Here is a 19,088-nt window from a genome sequence, read left to right as displayed (position 1 = left end):
AATAAAATAAAAAAAGAAAAGAAAAGGGGGAGAGAGAAGAAAATGAAGGGATGATGGAACGAAGATGTGGGTCTGGAGCAAAAGGCTGTGGTTTGCGTTAAGTCTAAGTATGTTACTTGGCTGTTTCCTTACACAGCCTTTTCCCGTTCTCACGTGACCAACAGCGTATAGTATTCAGCACGTTTTTCATATTTATCACGTGTCACCTCACTCTTTCTGATGTTATATATATATATATATATATATATATATATATATTAATTATTCGGAAGTTGAATTAATTAATTTTATATTTATAACATAGAAAGAGTGAGGTGACACATGATAAATATGTATAATAAATTAAATATATCTATATAAAGTTAAAACTAATTAAAAAATTTTATATGTTTTTAAATCATTTAATTTTTATATAAAAAAGGAAAATAAGTATAATAAATTTGAAAAATATGTTAAATAATTTACTAATTTAAAATTTATTTTTTATAACCAAATATAAGGATAAGAAACTCTAAAAATTTAAATAAAGGCTTATATATTTGCTTACCATTAATGCTAATATTTTTATTTCCTACACGTTTACCAAGCATTTTTTTTTCTTAAAATAAGAAATAAATTGCTACTAGCAAATGTGTTTGATCTCTATCAAAATTTAAAATATAATTAAAAAATAGTTACTTTTTTTGTTAGAATAAAAATAGGGTGACATCAAAGAATAACTTTACCCGTTCATAATTGTTTTCAAAAACAATTTTAAAAAATAGTTTTTAAAAACGGTTCTCTAATTTTTAATTTTTTTTTAAAATCTATTTAAAAACTTAAAATATTTTAAGGTTAGTTTGAATATTTTAAAATATGTTTTAAAAATAAATTTTATATCTAGTGTTTTATTTTTAATTATTCCAAATGTTTATATAATTATTTTTTAAAAATAACCTTAAAAAACCAAATGAAAACAAATAAAAATAATTAAAAGATGTTACAAAAACTGTTCCAAATAGACATTTATATTCTGTTTGAGAAGTGGTTTCAAAAATAGTTTTGAAAAATAATAATTTTTTTATATTTTAAATATTTGTATAATTATTTACGTATAGAGCATAATACTTGTAAGCGAGTCGATAATACTACTGCCAATTGGGATTTTTTTATGGAGAATGGATGCAGTCTAAAATAACCTAAAAAATAATCAAAAATAATTAAAACAACTAAAAATTATTATCTAAAAATACTTTATTTTCTATTTTAAAAAAGTATTTTTTAATTAAAAATAAAAAATATTTTCTATTTTTTTATTATTAGTAAAGGGTTACATCAAATAGGTGAAACTTGGATCTCAAATATACCCCATTCAAAGCCTTAAAATTATAAATTACGTTTTATCAAATTATTGCTTTAAGTTGTTGATGGTATCAGAGCACAGGTTCCATTTTCCCCAAAACCATATTCAAGTTTTCAAAACGGGAATCAAACAGATCCAGGACCCTTTAATGGATCCTAAACAAAATAATAATAATAATTTGAACATTGAAGGCGCTGTTCATGCACCTTGGAGGCACGCTGCAGGCACCGTTCAGGGCGCTACTTCGGTGTCATTCCTGACGCCGTTCAGGCGCCATTAGGAGCGCCGTTCAGGCACTCTTTGATGCAGCGTTCAAGCGCTATCTGCAGCGCTGTTGGAGGCGTCGCCAGATCCGCTGCAACGCTGGTGGCACGCTGGAGGCGCACCTTCAGGCGCTGTCTCCGGCGAAGGGCGCCGTTGGGAGCCATTGTGCGCGCTGCGTGCGCGCTGCAGGCGCGGCCTCCGACTCCGTTCCGGGGAAGGCGCTTCAGGCGCTGGTGGTGCGCCATTCAGGCGCGCTGCAGGGGTGGCCTCTGACGCCGTTCCGGGGTCGTACTCTGAGGCTCCACTTCCGGCATCGTCTCCACCGCCATTTAGGGCGCACTGCTGTTGGAGGCCAACGCCATGAATGGCGTTTTTTGTAAAAAAAAAAAAAAAAAAAAAAAAAGGACACCAGTGGGTCTCGAACCCACAGCCACAAGGTTTTCAACCTTGTGCTTGACCAACTAGGCTATGAGACCTTTTATGTTCTTTTTGAATTTTGTACTATTATATAACTATAGTTTTGATGAATTTTTTGTATTCTTTTTCTAGAATTTATTATTTCTTGTTGCGTTTATGTTTAATGCTTCAAATTGAATAGATTATCTATATATTTGTTGCCAAAGTGACTTATATTACACAATTTTATTCATTTTGAAGTATGAAACATGGTATTATTGTATAAAATAATTGGCCCAAAGGAAGATTATTTTTTATATGATAATAAATAAAGAAATCATAAATATATGACATATAATGTTTATCTTGCATTCGATATGTTAGTCCAAAGACAAACATATTGTTTTTCAGTTTTATTGTCAATATTTATGAATTAATTTTGTATGAGGATATCAATTACAAGTTAATATTTTTGTCCAAAGACTGAATATTAATGTTTGTGCTAGGTATCTTGTATGATGTATATTTATTCATGTATGTATGATGCTTATGTGACTAATTGTGAGCTTTATTATTATGAATTCAGCATCTTCTATATCTGCAAATGTTAATAACATTCCTGTGCTTAATGGCACAAACTTCAAGAAATGGAAAGAGCACGTTATAATTGTGCTCGGGTGCATGGATTTAGACTTTGCATTAAGGGAGGATCGCCCTTCAGATCTTACTAGTGCCAGCACTGCTGAGCAAAGGTCTACTATGGAAAAATGGGAGCGATCCAATCGCATGAGTCTAATGATTATGAAGCACTCAATTCCAGAAGCAATAAGGGGTGCAATACCTGAGGAAACACAAGCCAAGGCATTCTTGGACCAAATAGCAAACCGATTCGCTGCAAACGAAAAGGTTGAGACAAGCACTATTCTTAGTAAGCTTGTCTCTATGCGGTATAAAGGGAAAGAGAATATCAGGGAGTACATTATGGAAATGTCTAATCTTGTGACGAGACTCAAGGCACTAAAGTTAGAGTTGTCGGAAGACATACTCGTGCACTTGGTCTTGATCTCTCTGCCTACACAATTCAGTCCATTCAAAATCAGTTATAATACACAAAAAGAAAAATGGACTTTGAATGAGCTTATTGCTCAATGTGTGCAAGAGGAAGAGAGATTGAAGCAAGAAAAGATAGAAAGTGCTCACTTGGCTTCCACATCTCAGGGATTTGGTACCAACAAGAAAAGAAAGAGGGACAATAAAGGAAAACAAACTGCAGTTTCTGGGACATCAAAGCAAAAGGAGCAAAAGAAACAAGATAAGGAGATCACTTGTTTCTTTTGCAAGAAGGCTGGTCATATGAAGAAGACATGTACCAAATACGCTGCTTGGCGTGAAAAGAAAGGTACACTTCTCAACTTTGTTTGTTCAGAAATTAATTTAGCTGTAGTGCCTACTGACACTTGGTGGATAGATACGGGTGCAACTACTCACATAAGTGTCACTATGCAGGGTTGCCTAAGGAGCCGAATGCCAACTGATGGTGAAAGATACATCTATGTGGGAAATGGCAACAAGGCTGCAGTCAAGGCTATTGGTCTTTTCAGATTACAGTTAGACTTTGGATGTACATTGGATTTGGAAGAGACTTTTGTAGTACCGTCGTTTAGACGAAATTTAATTTTTGTTTCATGTTTGGACAAATTTGGATATTGTTGTTCATTTGGAAATGGAATGGTTAGTCTTTATCTAAATTCAAATATTATTGGTACAGGTAGTCTAACAGACAAACTATATAAATTGAACATAAAGGCCACTAATGGAAATGAAACCTTGCATTCAAGTAATTATGGCATTAAGCGAAAATTAATGAATGAGAATTCATCAATGTTATGGCACAAGCGTTTGGGTCATATTTCAAATCAACGAATTCAAAGGCTTGTGTCAGAAGGAATTCTTGATCCACTTGATTTCTCAGACTTTCAAGTCTGTATAGAGTGCATTAAGGGAAAACAAACAAATATGAGGAAAAAGAATGCCAATAGGTGCAGTGACGTCTTGGAATTGATACATACAGACATTTGTGGTCCATTTCCTACCCCTTCATGGAATGGACAACAATATTTTATCACTTTCATTGACGATTACTCGCGTTATGGCTATCTTTATTTGATTCATGAAAAGTCTCAGTCATTGGATGTGTTCAAGAATTTCAAAGCTGAAGTTGAGAACCAACTAAGCAAGAAAATAAAAGCCGTCAGATCTGACCGTGGAGGTGAATATTATGGTAGATATGACGGATCCGGAGAACAACGTCCAGGGCCATTCGCCAAATATTTAATGGAGTGTGGTATCGTTCCTCAATACACCATGCCAGGGACTCCGAGCCAAAATGGTGTAGCAGAGAGGCGAAACCGTACTCTTAAGGATATGGTAAGAAGTATGATTAGTCATTCCACCTTACCAGAATCACTTTGGGGCGAAGCCATAAAAACTGCAGTTTATATTTTGAATAGAGTACCAAGCAAAGCAGTAGCCAAAACCCCATATGAGTTATGGACTAGCAAGAAACCTAGTATTAGGCACTTGCATGTCTGGGGTTGTCCAGCTGAAGCTAGGCCTTACAAGCCAAATGAAAAGAAATTGGACTCCAGAACAGTGAGCTGCTACTTTGTAGGGTATTCTGAAAGGTCAAGAGGTTTCAAATTTTATGATCCCTCAACTAGATCCTTCTTTGAAACGGGCAATGCTAAGTTCATTGAGGATGTTGAGTTAAGTGGGAGAGAGCCATTAAGAAAGGTGGTCTTTGAAGAGGAATTTGTTAATATTCCTATTATTACGACTGGACATGGTCATATTATGTTTAATGACACTATTCAGAATGTACAGTCGATAACAGGGATTCAAGACACACCTGAGATTCCTCCTACTCAAGTTATAGAACCGATTCAAGTTCATCAAGAGGTAACTCAACAACCTCAAGAACCTCATGTACAAGTGCCACTAAGGAGATCCACTAGAGAAAGGAGAAGTACAATTTCAGATGATTATGTTGTATATCTCCAAGAACATGAGTTTGACATGGGTCTGGAAGACGATCCAATTTCAGTAAGTCAAGTCAAACAAAGTTCTAATTCTGAAAAATGGATAGAAGCCATGAAGGATGAGATGAAATCAATGAAAGACAATGGTGTTTGGGACCTAGTAGAGTTGCCTAAAGGTGTAAAACCGATTGGTTGTAAATGGATTTTTAAAACCAAGCGGGATTCAAAAGGCAATATTGTTAGGTATAAGGCACGCCTAGTTGCAAAAGGTTTCACTCAAAAGGAAGGCATTGATTGTAAGGAGACATTTTCACCAGTTTCATCAAAGGACTCCTTTAGAATCATCATGGCACTTGTAGCTCATTATGATTTAGAGCTACATCAAATGGACGTTAAAACTGCGTTTCTTAATGGCAACATTGATGAGACAATATACATGGTGCAACCGGAGAACTTCGAGTCTAAAGATTCAAAGCAACTTGTATGCAGATTAAAAAGGTCCATATATGGTTTAAAGCAAGCATCCCGACAATGGTACCGAAAGTTTGATCAAGTGATTACTTCATTTGGTTTTAAAGAGAACACTGTTGATCAATGCATATACCTTAAGTTCAGTGGGAGCAAATTCATTATCTTGGTGTTATATGTTGATGATATTCTACTTGCAAGCAGTGATGTGGGACTTTTGCATGAAACCAAGCGATTTCTGTCTAGTAAATTTGACATGAAGGATCTTGGTAATGCATCTTTTGTGCTGGGTATACAGATCCATAGGGATCGTTCAAGAGGTATACTTGGGTTATCACAAAAGGCCTACATCGATAAAGTGTTGAGTAGATTTGGCATGAGCAATTGTGCACCAGGAGACACGCCTGTAGCAAAAGGCGATAAGTTTAGTTTGCACCAATGTCCGAAAAATGAACTTGAGAAGAAAGATATGGAGAGATTTCCCTATGCCTCGGCAATAGGAAGTCTCATGTATGCACAAGTTTGTACGCGTCCGGATATTGCGTACATTGTTGGAATGTTAGGCAGATATTTAAGTAACCCAGGTATGGATCATTGGAAAAAGGCAAAACGGGTTATGCGGTATTTACAAAGAACTAAAGATTACATGCTCACATACCGTAGATCAAGTCACTTAGAGATCGTGGGATATTCGGATTCCGATTTCGCTGGATGTCTTGATAGTAGGAGATCCACTTCAGGCTACATCTTCATGTTAGCTGGAGGAGCAGTTTCATGGAAAAGTGTTAAACAAACACTTGTTGCTTCTTCTACCATGGAGGCAGAATTCATAGCCTGTTACGAAGCATCAAACCATGGGATATGGCTGCGAAATTTTGTCACTCAGTTACGAATAGTTGATGGGATTGAGAAACCATTGAGAATCAACTGTGATAATAAGGCCGCAGAATTATATTCTAAGAACAACCGAAGTTCGTCAAAGTCCAAACACATTGACATCAAGTTCTTGGTTGTGAAAGAGAGAGTTCAGAGTCTTCAAGTATCGATTGAACACATAAGTACAAACTCCATGATTGCTGATCCACTCACTAAGGGTTTGCCACCCAAAGTATATCATGAGCACGTCACACATATGGGTGTTGTACACATTGATGATGTGTCAGAATAGTGGGAGTTTGTATTTAGATTTTGTGTTTATTCTCTTGATGTGATATTATGTTGTGTTATCTGTACAGACCTTGATTTTAAAGACTATTGTATTTGAACACTCTGAATTGAAATGATGACTTTCAGAAGCAGTTTAGCATCAAGTATTGAAAGTGTTATTTGACTATCTTTTAGTCATAAAATAGGACCAATTGGAAATAGACATATTAAAGATCATATTCTATGTAATTTCCATGCTACACATCCATACTTGATCCATGTTGCTAATTTGGTTAATGTTGTGATTGATGATAGGTCAAGTTATAATTATGATTAACGAAGGCCGCTTTAATCCTATGTTAGCATAATTAGTAGACCGGATTGTTTAAGGATATTTTGAATAAGATAGCAAAGATGAGCTCAATAAAGTACTATCATGAACATTGTTTGTAATATATATGTGGTCCAAGTGGGAGATTGATAGAATAAATGTGGACCGACAATATATTAAACATTGTCCAGGATTAATCTATCTTTTCGCATGCAATGTATGATTTAATCTTGAGTATGGGCCACCTAATGTGTAGAGCCCAATACCATCACGGACTTTAGATGATGGGCCTAAGGCCCGTGAGGCCCAATAACCAATGGGTATGGTCCCTAAGGCAGGAGGGTATAAAAAGGATTTGGCTTGTGTCTTTTGAAAGAATCACATCCTTTTGAAAGAACAAAACCGTTCTCTCTCCCGCTCCCATTGCCTGAGAGAATTCAGAGAAAGGTGGTGCCCTCCATCAGCCTTAGAAGATCCATACCGTCTTCATCAAAAGCGTCAAAATGGATTCAGGTTTGTTCATTCCCTATCTAGAGATCATAGCATGCTTTTAGAATTGATATATGCGTATATATCCTGCATGTGTTTTGGGTGATAATGGATTATGAAATCTAACAGTTGAAACTTGAAACTTAAGCAAACACAAGTATATAAGTTGAAGTTAAAGATTTAATTTTTAAAAGTAATTTTTTAATATAAATTTTTTATTAATATAAAATAATTCAAGGTCTTATTATATTTTCAATACATGTCGAGATCTACTTTTATTTTAGGTATCAATAAAATCATCGTCAATTTGATGGTATCACATGTATATCTTTAAGTCTCGTGATTTTATACTCGAGTTTTGTTGATGATATAAAATGTATATCTTTAAATCTCACGATTTTATACCCGAGTTTATTGATTTATACTTTTATACTTTAATATTACTTATTGTATTTTCATTTGATGACTTAAAATTTTACCGGTCCAAATAAAGAGTCTAGTAGATACTATTACATGATGTTCACATTTTTCGATGGTTTACTGCACAAGTCAAAACAAAACTTTTACAAGAAATATTTTCTATTAGTTTCATATTAGTTTTTTTTTTTCCCTAAATGATAAACTCTTTTATAAAATAAATAAATCTTGCCGTTTGAAATATTTAAAACTTTTGATATAATAACCCTACAATAATAAAAGCAAAGTTATAGTAACAATAAATACATTAAATTCTTGGATTTTTTTTTAGGGAGAATTATGTTGTAGGATTGGATATGATTAATAATTAGTGTGAAGGGGGTGGTGTAATTGATGAAAAGGATGTGTAATAGTAAGTGACAAAAATACCCCTTTAAAATGCTACATCAAATATATAAAATATTTTAATCATATGCATATGTGGCTTATATATTGGAGGCTTCAACATCAATGAGGAAAGAGATAATAAAACTGTGATATGTGTATTTATTCCGAAGACTCCAACATGTGTTTTTCTTCTATTTTTTTATTTGGATTTTCTTCTTCACTGGAAAAAGAAAATTAAAATGAACAAATAATTTTGGGCTAAATTATAATTTTTAACATATCTTTTATTTATATTTTTTATGGTTAAATAAATGTGTTATTCTTCTTTTCTTCTTCATTACAAAAATAAAATAAAATAATAAAATTGGGGTAATTTCTATTTTCCAACATATTTTATATTTATATTTTTTATGGTTATATAAAAATTTTATTTTATTTCTTTTTTACTTCCAAAAATAAAATGAAATAAATAAATAAATTTAAGCTAAATAATAGTGTTTAAATATTTTTTGTCTTCTTTTTAACTACATTTTGTATTGAAAATAAAATAAAATAACGTTTTATTTGTTTTAATTATTGAATAACTATATTTTTTTCTTATCATACAAGGATTGCACACTTTCTGACTGTACATTTCTACATCACACACATATCTCATGCATTTTATTTAACTTGCAAATGACAATTCGAATACTTACCCTAATAATGGTGTTTGGAGAAAAATTTTGTTTTAATAACTTATACCATTTTCTAAATCAAACCATTGAAAATATAGTTCACACATCTTATATGGGCACATAATATATGCATGGGGATGAAATTTGCATCATTATACAAAGGTGTTATACTAACTGTACAAAACAAATATATTAATTGTACAAATGGTATACAACGCTATTCTTTGTGAAGAATTTCAATCAATTTTGGACTAACTTTTTTTTCTTATCATCCAAGGACTACACACGCTCATGTCACGCATTTCTCCATCACACACTCATCTTATACACTTTATTTAACTCACATATAATAATTCGAATACTTACCCCAATAATAATGTTTGAGGAAAAAAAAAATGTTTTTACATTTTTCACCCTTTTCTAAATCTTGCGTGGACACATAAGTTATACATATGTATAAAATTTGCACCATTATACAATTAGTGTACAAGACTATCATTTGTGAAAGATTTCAATCAATTTTGAACAACTTTTTTTTTCTTATCATCTAAAGAGTTTGTACTCTCATAGCAATCACTCATCTTATATACTTTATTTAATTAGTACATGACAATTCAAATACTTATCCCACTTATTAATATTTGAGGGAAAAATTTGTTTTTATGTTTTTTACCATTTTATGAACCAAACCAATAGAAGCATGATTAACCCACTTATAAGTACATATTAAGTAGTAGTTTATAAAATTTGTGTCACGGTACAAAAAAATAAAAATATTTAGATTAAAAATCCCAAAATTTGTATCCTTACTTGTAGTAAGAGTAAGAGATTCAATATCTTAAAAAATAAAAAACATTATTATTTTTATGTAAGGGGAAATAGAAGAGGAAAACACGTACCCGCTACGATGCTTAATTAGAATTGGAAGAAGAGTTTGAATCTAGAAAAGGCCAATTGTAGAGAAAAATATAAAATCATATGAAATATTTATAGTTTTAATAAGTTTTTGATAAATATAAAATTAGTAACAATTAACACAGTTTATGAGAATATAATTATAATAATGGAATGAAAATTGGAATATAATTATGAGATATGAGCATAAAATAGAAATGAAGACCAAAAGAAAAAAAAACACCAAGGAAGAAACAAGTAATAGAGAATAGAAAAGGAAAGAGAATGCAAAGAAATAGAAATTTCACACTCACCGTATTAATTAATGAAAGATAATATTATTTAACACACTTTATTTGGGTCTTGGACCTAAATGGTGGTACGAGGATGTTGGACCAATTTTAGGTTTTTTTTTTTTTTTTTTTTTTACCTTAAAGCATAATTATCTCCTTTATAGAGTTTAATTTAAATACTAATTCTATTGTGACAAATAACTAAAAATAAAGAATCTTATTCTTTAAAAAAAAAAACTTAACATAATGTTTATTATTAAATTAATTAACTTTAATTTTAAGTGATTTAAAATTTATCTTATCATGCATTTAAAAATTAGGTTTTTTTTTTCACTTCACATCCCATTAATAAAAACATAAAAATATAAAAAATCTATTCTTAATTTTGATAAAAAAAATATTTTAAAATATTATTCTTAGCTATAAAAATAAATTACATAGTAAAAATTTAGTTCTAATTTTGATAAATAATATTTTAAAATATTATTTTTACTAAATTACATAATAAAAACATTTTCATTAAAACTAGAAATTTTAAAATCTTTAGTAAATAATCAAAATATAGATAAATCAAATAAAAAAAATTTATATAATAAGTGGATTGCCATGTCAGCGTTTCTATAATTAAATTAATTAAGGAAGCCAGAGTAAAATAAAAAGAGAAAATATAAAAAATTGAAAAAAATTTAAGAGATTGGTTGACGATTAAGGAAAAGCGGACGGCCAGGATTTAGCTGTCAGGAAGGAAGTCACACCTTGCAGTTACGGTAGCAAAATCTGGCTGCCGTTGCAACTCCTTGTCTCTCTCTGCCACCGATTCAATGCCTTTCACGTTCTGATATTGACTACACGGCGCTCACACTCTCAAAACGCTTACCACAAAATTACCCTTTTACCCCTTAGTCTCTAATTCCGAAATCCCCACACTGCCCCTATTAAAATGACCATTGTACCCCTCCCTACCACACCTTTTCGCGTCAATCCCCGTCAAAGTAGAGAGAGAAGTCTCTCACTCCATCATGGAAAAAACTATATAAACGGCCTCCCGCTATTCAAGCCTTTCTCTTCAACCAAACACTAACAAAAAGAAAGCCTCTTTTGTCTTCCTTTCTCAATTTCTTTCTTGGTCTGTGTAATGGATTCTATAACTCGGTGTTCCGTGATCGTAGTCGGAGCAGGTGTTTCCGGTGAGATATAGCCACGGCCCGCTTCATTTTTCTCGTTTTTATCATCTGGGTCGGTGTTGTTTTTGTGAATTGAATGGTTGATTTTCCGGGGTTTTGGCTTTTCGGTGTTGTTTAGGGCGATACGAGCACGACCCAGTTCGTTTTTCATTTTTCTTTTTTTGTCTTCCCGGTTTTCGGTGTTGAATTGTTGGTTTTTTCAAATGGTTTTGATGTTTGTTTCTTTTCGGTGGAAGGTATATCGGCGGCGAAGGTGTTGGCGGAGAAGGGAGTGGAGGACCTGGTGATTCTCGAAGCCTCGGATCGTATTGGCGGGAGGGTGCGGAAGGAGGATTTTGGCGGCGTGTCGGTGGAGCTTGGCGCCGGTTGGGTTGCCGGGGTCGGCGGAAAAGAGTCTAATCCCGTTTGGGAACTTGCCCGAAAATCTGGTCTGCGTACGTGCTTTTCCGACTATAGCAATGCTCGTTACAATATCTATGATAGAAGGTTTGTATTCCAATTCTGGTTTCTCGGAAGCTATTCAAGTTGGAATTGATTCTGAAACTATGATGTTTTATGGGATTTTCCCATTCTTTTTTGTGCTAACAAATTTGGTGTTTCAGTGGAAAATTATTTCCGAGTGGAGTCGCGGCGGACTCCTACAAGAAGGCGGTTGAATCAGCCATTCAGATGATCAGGCACCAGGAAGCGAACCACCATGGCGGCGGTGGGATTGGTGGCGCTGACTTGTCCAAGCTATCTGAACAGCTACCGTATGTTCACGCCTCCTCTCGTTTTCAGCATCAAAGTATCCAATTTTCATTTTTTTTTTCAAATTAAGGCTTATTTTATTTTATTTTATTTCTGGTTTTTTAGCGACCCCAAAACTCCAATAGAGCTAGCCATTGATTTCATTCTCCATGATTTCGAGATGGCAGGTTAGTTCTAGTTCATTTCAGCAATCATTTTGGAAGGACCTTTTGTTTGGTTTCTAAGAAAATATAAGAAAATGAAGGAAAAGAAGAGAACAACTTGAATTCACACTTTGTTATGCACATTTTCTTTGCATTCTATCAGAATTTCGAAGTGGGCAACTGAGAATTTTGATTTTTTTTTTTTTGTTGGGTTTTATTTTGTTTTTCCTCAGAGGTTGAGCCTATATCAACTTTCCTTGAATTTGGAGAACGAGAATATCTAGTTGCAGATGAAAGAGGATACGAATATATACTCTACAAAATGGCCGAGACTTTTCTCTTTTCATCAGAGGGGAAAATATTGGACAGTCGTCTAAAACTCAACAAGGTAAATAGAAAATTCCTGTACTTTGATTTTGCTCTTTTACTTCTCTCTGTGTTCTTATGTTTTGGTTTTTTTATATTGAAATGATTTGTCGGTTTTGCTTTTGTTGTTTTGTTTTTGTGTTTAAAATGAATCAATCATCAGATAAAAACAAAGGGGAAAGATATTATTATAAGTAATTGGATAGAAAAAAGGAACAGAGAAAAGTATGCGAAAAATCCGAAACTATGCTTTGTATGCATGCACTCCTTTCTCATGTTGTTGTTGAGATTGAATTGATTGACCCACCCTTGCGGGGTTTTGGGGTTAGTCTGATAATGACGTTTTCTGATTGCTGTTTTGCTCTTTTTTGATTTCATTATTTTACTTTTGAAGACCAGACTTTTTCGTCACTCTCGGTCAACTCCTTTCTTGGTGTCCTTTTTCTCGTTCCTTATCTATATGGGACAGTGAATATGAAGAACTAATTTGGAGAATGAATCATTTTCCAACTATAATCATGTCATGACATGGTTAATAATGAGTTGGTGGTGACCTGAAATTAAATATGAAGACTAATATAGAATAGAAAGCATGAAAGCATTAGTCTATGATTTCAATGTCAAAAGAGCACAATGATTCAATGTTAAACATTTTTCCCACCGTGGTAGGTTTATATCACATTGTCTAGCAGTCCCCATGTGCAGTTCATGTTATAGGAACTGGTGGACTGACCAAGCAGACCTCAAATGGTAGGTGTGTTTCACCATGCATAAAGCCAATCTCTGAGAACTGAGAAGGGACCCCTGTATATAATTTCACCTACCAACATCCACAAAAACCCTGATCATATAGTTGTGAATTGCCATGTTTTTTTAACCTTTAGAGCCTTTAAAGCCAGCCCCATGAAACAAGTTATTTTGTAGGTCCCAAATTCCACCATTTTCCACAGTGCATTGTGAAAAAAGACCAAAATTTCCCCCCTCCTGACCCTGACATGACTCATGAAAGAAAATAACCCACCAGGTAAGATGTCTCATCAATTCAAAATGATCAACACAAAAAGTATAGAGTCTTGTCATTTTCTTCATTTAATGTGTGTTTGGTTTACTGGACTGTCTTCCTTTCCACCAATTGCTGTAACTTTTTCTTCAATTCAATTCAAATGGTGTCTTGTATTTTGAGGAAGCATCCATCAGCCATAAGGGACAATGGACTAGTGATTCTGGGTAGATGAAATCTGCTGAGATTCTGATTTTTTTGTTGCACAAATTTTTTTGGTTTGACTGCTCAGAACCTCATGGGGTTGTGCTGGGGCTTGCCTCGGATACTGTTTTTCACACATTTATTAATGTTTCCATGAATTTGTGGCAGGTTGTTCGGGAATTACAGCACTCAAGAAACGGCATCATGGTGAAAACAGAAGATGGCTGTGTCTATGAGGCCGATTACGTGATTCTGTCAGTTAGCATTGGCGTTCTTCAAAGCGACCTCATCACCTTCAGGCCACCCTTGCCTGTACGTCTCTCTATCTCTATAATTTTTTTTTTGGGACATTACTACAAACACTTGGAGTGCTCATCACACAAAAAATACCAATAAAACCACTTTTGGAACCCCTGATGTAGCACCATTTATTGGCAAGAACTTGACCCTTCAACGTAGTATACATTTATATTGCAAATGGGTCCCAATAGATGGGGAGTTCCCAATCTGTCCACTTCCACCTTTGATACGTAGGCTTGTGGCCCCACGATATTAAATGTCCTAATAAGTTGACTATCCTGATAATGATGGAAAGGGAGAGCTCTGGCATTAAATGGAGTTCACTGTCTGGTGACCCTATGCGAAGATTTTCGAGGTGTCTTTATGTTACAAATACCATGGATTCCATGATCCACAGTATTGTTACTCACGGGGATGATGATACTTTATGTGGGCAGTTGGTTTACCACTTCTACGTTGTTCGGTGACAATTTGCAATTTTATATGATGACAGCTGGTTTTGTTCAAATTGTGTTTCTCTTGAGAAATAATAAAACAAGGGACTTCTAATCATCCAGGTTGTTCAAAAGGATCTCCCATTCTTCCATCAAATATTCTGCCTTTTCTTGGATACTCGGGTTCAAATATCCGTGGATTCGCTGTTTGCTTACTGGCTTCATACTGTATAGTATCTTCAGTTGATGTTTGTCTTGAGTTATGCATGTGTCCTGTGATATGTAGGAGTGTCAAATTGCTTCCGGGAATAGGATTGTCAGCAAAGAATGACTGCTGACATATATGTAAACCTAAAATCTTGAGGCTTGAGTGATCATACTTTAGGAGACATTAATGAGGTGATCTTGTGTGGTTTTGAAAGAATGGATGAGCCATTTGGTGTGGGTTCATGGAATCCAAAGGGGTTAAGTGACTTCGGGTTAAAGATTAGGGAGTTCAAGCCCATCAAGAAGAGCTAAGGGTTAGGTAATTTTACTATAAAGATTATAATATGTGCACGAGTCTGACTTCTGGGCTTTGAATTTTATGGCTCTTAGGTGCATTCCTAGATGCTGAACCAATGCACATGACGTGAATCTACATATGATTTGCGTAAGAAAACTGTCTCGGGACTAACTCAGCACATGACTTTCCAATGAAAACAAGTGTCTTTTAACAGTCCACGCGTTTCTTTATTTGTTTGTTTATATCTAGCCACTCTACCTAATAAGAGCTTAGCTGATATGTACTACCCACTTCATATTACTAGTTTTATTAGTATTGCTGCTGTTGTTCTTTTTGTATTTTGGGGTTAAAAAACTAACAAATTGGAAAAAAATAATGAAACAGAGGTGGAAAACGGAGGCCATTGAGAAATGTGATGTGATGGTCTACACCAAGATATTCCTGAAGTTTCCTTATAAGTTTTGGCCTTGTGGGCCAGGTAAAGAGTTCTTCATTTATGCCCATGAGCGGAGAGGCTACTTCACATTCTGGCAGGTTCGTTTAATTTATATTTAGTGTTGCCAGTTAATTATAATCTATGCTTATCAAGGGGCATGAGGTCAACCATGATCCAGTTAGCCTTTCTTCATAAAATAAAATTGGCTGCCCAGCAACATAGGTTTAATGTCGAACTCATTGACAGATGCATCTTATTCATGACATGCGCTTTAGACTATCTTCTTGTACATGCATTATTAAATGGATTAATATGAAATAATTGGCATAATGGGGTAGTTGTAGATTAAATATAGTGATGTCTCCGCCGAATGCAAGTGGGCTACATATGCCTTGATCTGCAAGTATGATTATTGGGGCCATACTTTTTCTATAGTAAACTGTGTTGCCATCCAATCACAGGAAAATTGGCCTGCTCTTAGGAATCCAATAACCAAGTTCATTGTAATAATATCACCGTATCTTGGCCATTTGTTGTGATTTATACATTTCTGGGACATGTTTATGGTGGAATGACCTAACTCAGTTGTAAGATGCATGGAATCATTGTGTTGAATTATTTTTGAGCCTATTCATAGGCCCATCTGTCATGAAGTCAATCCTAGTGTGTATATCCCCATTTCTCTTGGCATCATGTAGTAGCAATAATATAATTATTCCCTAGTGCTGAGGCTGAACCTCATGATTGATGAAAAACATGTGTGTTTTTGTTTGATTGAGCATAATAGCCCTGATTGAGTTGTCTCCCCAGGCTATATCATGTTTAAAAGTTCATACGGTTTTTCTAGATTCAAATTATACAATATTTTTCATGGGCAATACATGATTTTGCAGTTGGGTCACAGCTGCTTTCAGTTATGATATGATTAAAAAAATGAATTCTTCTTCTTGTACTGTTGGCAAACTAGAATCTCTTGCATTATTAGTTTCAAAAAGTTCTTTCTTTGATTATGTGTCTGATTCCTCTGTCAGTTTCTTGAGTTAGGAATATTAATCGCACCATAGAAGCCATATCTATCTCACCCACCTTTTTTGTTTTCCAATTGCCTGAGTAGTGCCAAGTATTATTGATCAATTTGCAAACTCATTACCCTTTAGACCAATCCCTTGGTTTTGCTAGAGAAGGATAGAGATTTTTAATGACCTTGCCTGGTTTTTTATGGAAGCACTTTGGGAGCTCAATGTCCTTATCATTTCCCTTTTTCTCTTTCTTTTTTTATTCTTTACCTAAATGGATCCTAAACTTAATACCAATCTATAAAAAACATATTAAACTTCATTGATAAATTGTCAATTTTTTTTTTTAATTTTAATTTTTATGTTTGTGAGATGAGATTGGATCATCTATTCATCAATAACAATTCACCAAACTGATCCAAGCTGTCTTTTGATCTGTTGCTATGTCATCAGCACATGGAGAACGCGTACCCTGGCTCTAATATTCTTGTTGTAACATTGACAAATGGGGAATCGAAACGCGTGGAAGCTCAGTCAGATGAGGAGACATTGAAAGAAGCTATGGGGGTACTCAGGGACATGTTTGGTCCCGACATACCTAACGCCACTGATATACTTGTGCCCTGCTGGTGGAACAATAGGTTCCAGCGTGGCAGCTATAGTAACTACCCCATCATTTCTAATCCCCAAGTCGTTAATAACATCAAGGTATGACATCACATCCTTGGATACTCGTATATTTCACAAACCTCTGTTTTATTTATTCTGCCTGTCTTTGGTAAAAGTTTGCCATAAATCAACTTCATGCTGGAGACTTTACTCATTATGTGCTTTCATGACAAGTAATAATGCATCGTATGAGATGAATCTTTACGGGCAGTCTGTATTTAGGGAAAAGAAAATGCTAAATACATCAGCATATGCCATATGGGATACAAATAAAGGAATTTTTTTATAAAAATTCCAGTTTTAAAGGGTAGTTTTCCTGCTGCTTTCATGAGATGATGAAACTATCTTTTGTTTATTTTGGTCAGGCCCCATTAGGACGCATTTTCTTCAGTGGTGAACATACAAGTGAAAAGTTCAGCGGTTATGTTCATGGTGGATACCTTGCAGGTAAGGAATTCAGTGCGTACTTATAGTAAAATCCTGGAAAATGAATGAAACAATGGCTTCTGGAATTCTAACTCTCACTGATCATGTTAATCAGGGATAGACACTGCTGATTCTTTACTTGAAGAAATGAGGAAAGAAGCAGAAAGAAAAGCCGAGAACCAAACTTTTATGCTAGAACCCTTGTTAGCATTGACAGGTTCTTTAACATTGTCCCAGACAGATGCAGTATCAGCCCTCAACACATTCGATATCCCCAGACAACTCTTCCTCACCAGCAAGCTGGGCATGCCAGAAGCCATCTTATGACTAAATGGACTCGATGATGAGTCCAAATTCAGCGATGTCCAGCAAACCTATGGGAATGGTGACCAAAAGGGTCTGCATTCCAATACAGTTCGAGGCCTAGATGGTATGCACGAAGCAGAACCAGTCCAAGAAAACAGGAAAGCCGCCAAAGGGGCGCAGACTGTTGTCATCATTGAGGAATTAGCTTCTGTATCTGAGGAATTTTGAGGGAAGAATTGGTTTGGGGGGAATACATAGAGAAGAGGTTGATTGGAGTGAAAACGCTAGGAAGAAAGAGAGGCATATGTTGATTCTGATTTATAGGGGGTTGGGGTTGATGTTGTACATGAAAGAACTATGTTGTTAGATCATCTGGTTTTCTATTGAATACATCTGATGATGATGATATGAAATTCATGAATTCAAAACCAGTTGAAACTGCAGTTTGGTCTTTAGTAAATGGTTATTGATGCCCTTTTTTTCTTTCTTTTTTTTTTTTTTTTTGTCAGGTTTTTATTTGGATATTGGAAACTGTGAGGAAAAAGAAAGTTGAAATATGTTTTTAAGTTGGGTATTCACAGGAAATTTAAAAATTCTATTAAACAACTCATTTAACCATATTTTCTTTAACTTATTTTTAAAAATTAGTGAAAATAATTTTTAATTATTCCCTAAAATTATTTTATATTTTATTTTGTTTGTAAAAATTGTTTCCAAAGAATATTAGTCAAACAATGTTAGAAATTTTTAAAAATAATTTTCTGTTTTTAAAAATAGAAAACTGTTTTTAAAGTGAACAAACTCTCATTAAGCCAAGCTCCTATGTTTTATGTTTTTTTTTTCTTTAGGTTATGTTGGATTCTTGAAAAGGTTGTAAGCAAATTTACTAAGCCATAAGTTTTTAATTATTATTATTATTGGTTTTTCTTTTTGTGTTTGTTTTTCATAGTAAATCACATAGGAGATAATTATTTTTTTTTAACCTAAAGTAATATTAATATTTTTTACCTTGATCAAATTTTTATATTTAGTTTGTAAAGAAAAAAAAACATATAAAATGAAAATTTTAAAAGAATATATATTTTAAAAATTTTCCAGAGAAATTAAACTAGCATATAAAAAAAATTATTAACTTTACATCTATGTTCATACATTATACCTTTAATTTATATATATATAATTGGTATTATATCCTATATTCAACTAA

At 34.1% G+C, this 19,088-nt stretch overlaps 1 protein-coding gene across 1 annotated transcript; it reads left to right on the top strand.

The window, feature by feature from the left end:
• The first annotated feature begins 11,165 nt into the window (after window positions 1-11,165).
• LOC100256912 (polyamine oxidase 1) lies at window positions 11,166-18,355 on the top strand. Its single transcript, XM_010661139.3, has 10 exons — window positions 11,166-11,329; window positions 11,563-11,812; window positions 11,929-12,078; window positions 12,182-12,243; window positions 12,453-12,607; window positions 13,958-14,101; window positions 15,413-15,562; window positions 16,934-17,188; window positions 17,515-17,596; window positions 17,691-18,355. The coding sequence occupies exons 1-10, from the start codon at window positions 11,278-11,280 to the stop codon at window positions 17,900-17,902; spliced, it is 1,512 nt and encodes a 503-aa protein (XP_010659441.1). The 5' UTR covers window positions 11,166-11,277; the 3' UTR covers window positions 17,903-18,355.
• Window positions 18,356-19,088: the final 733 nt, after the last annotated feature.

Source organism: Vitis vinifera, chromosome 13 (assembly GCF_030704535.1).
Source record: "Vitis vinifera cultivar Pinot Noir 40024 chromosome 13, ASM3070453v1".
Taxonomy (NCBI): domain Eukaryota; kingdom Viridiplantae; phylum Streptophyta; class Magnoliopsida; order Vitales; family Vitaceae; genus Vitis; species Vitis vinifera.
Note: the sequence above shows the minus strand (reverse complement) of the source record. Positions and strands in the feature narration are given on the sequence as shown.

Coding starts and splice junctions, on each gene's coding strand:
- LOC100256912 (XM_010661139.3), top strand. CDS start 11,278: ATGGATTCTATAACTCGGTGTTCCGTGATCGTAGTCGGAGCAGGTGTT. Junction 11,330..11,562: donor AGTCGGAGCAGGTGTTTCCG/GTGAGATATAGC, acceptor TTTCGGTGGAAG/GTATATCGGCGGCGAAGGTG. Junction 11,813..11,928: donor TACAATATCTATGATAGAAG/GTTTGTATTCCA, acceptor TTGGTGTTTCAG/TGGAAAATTATTTCCGAGTG.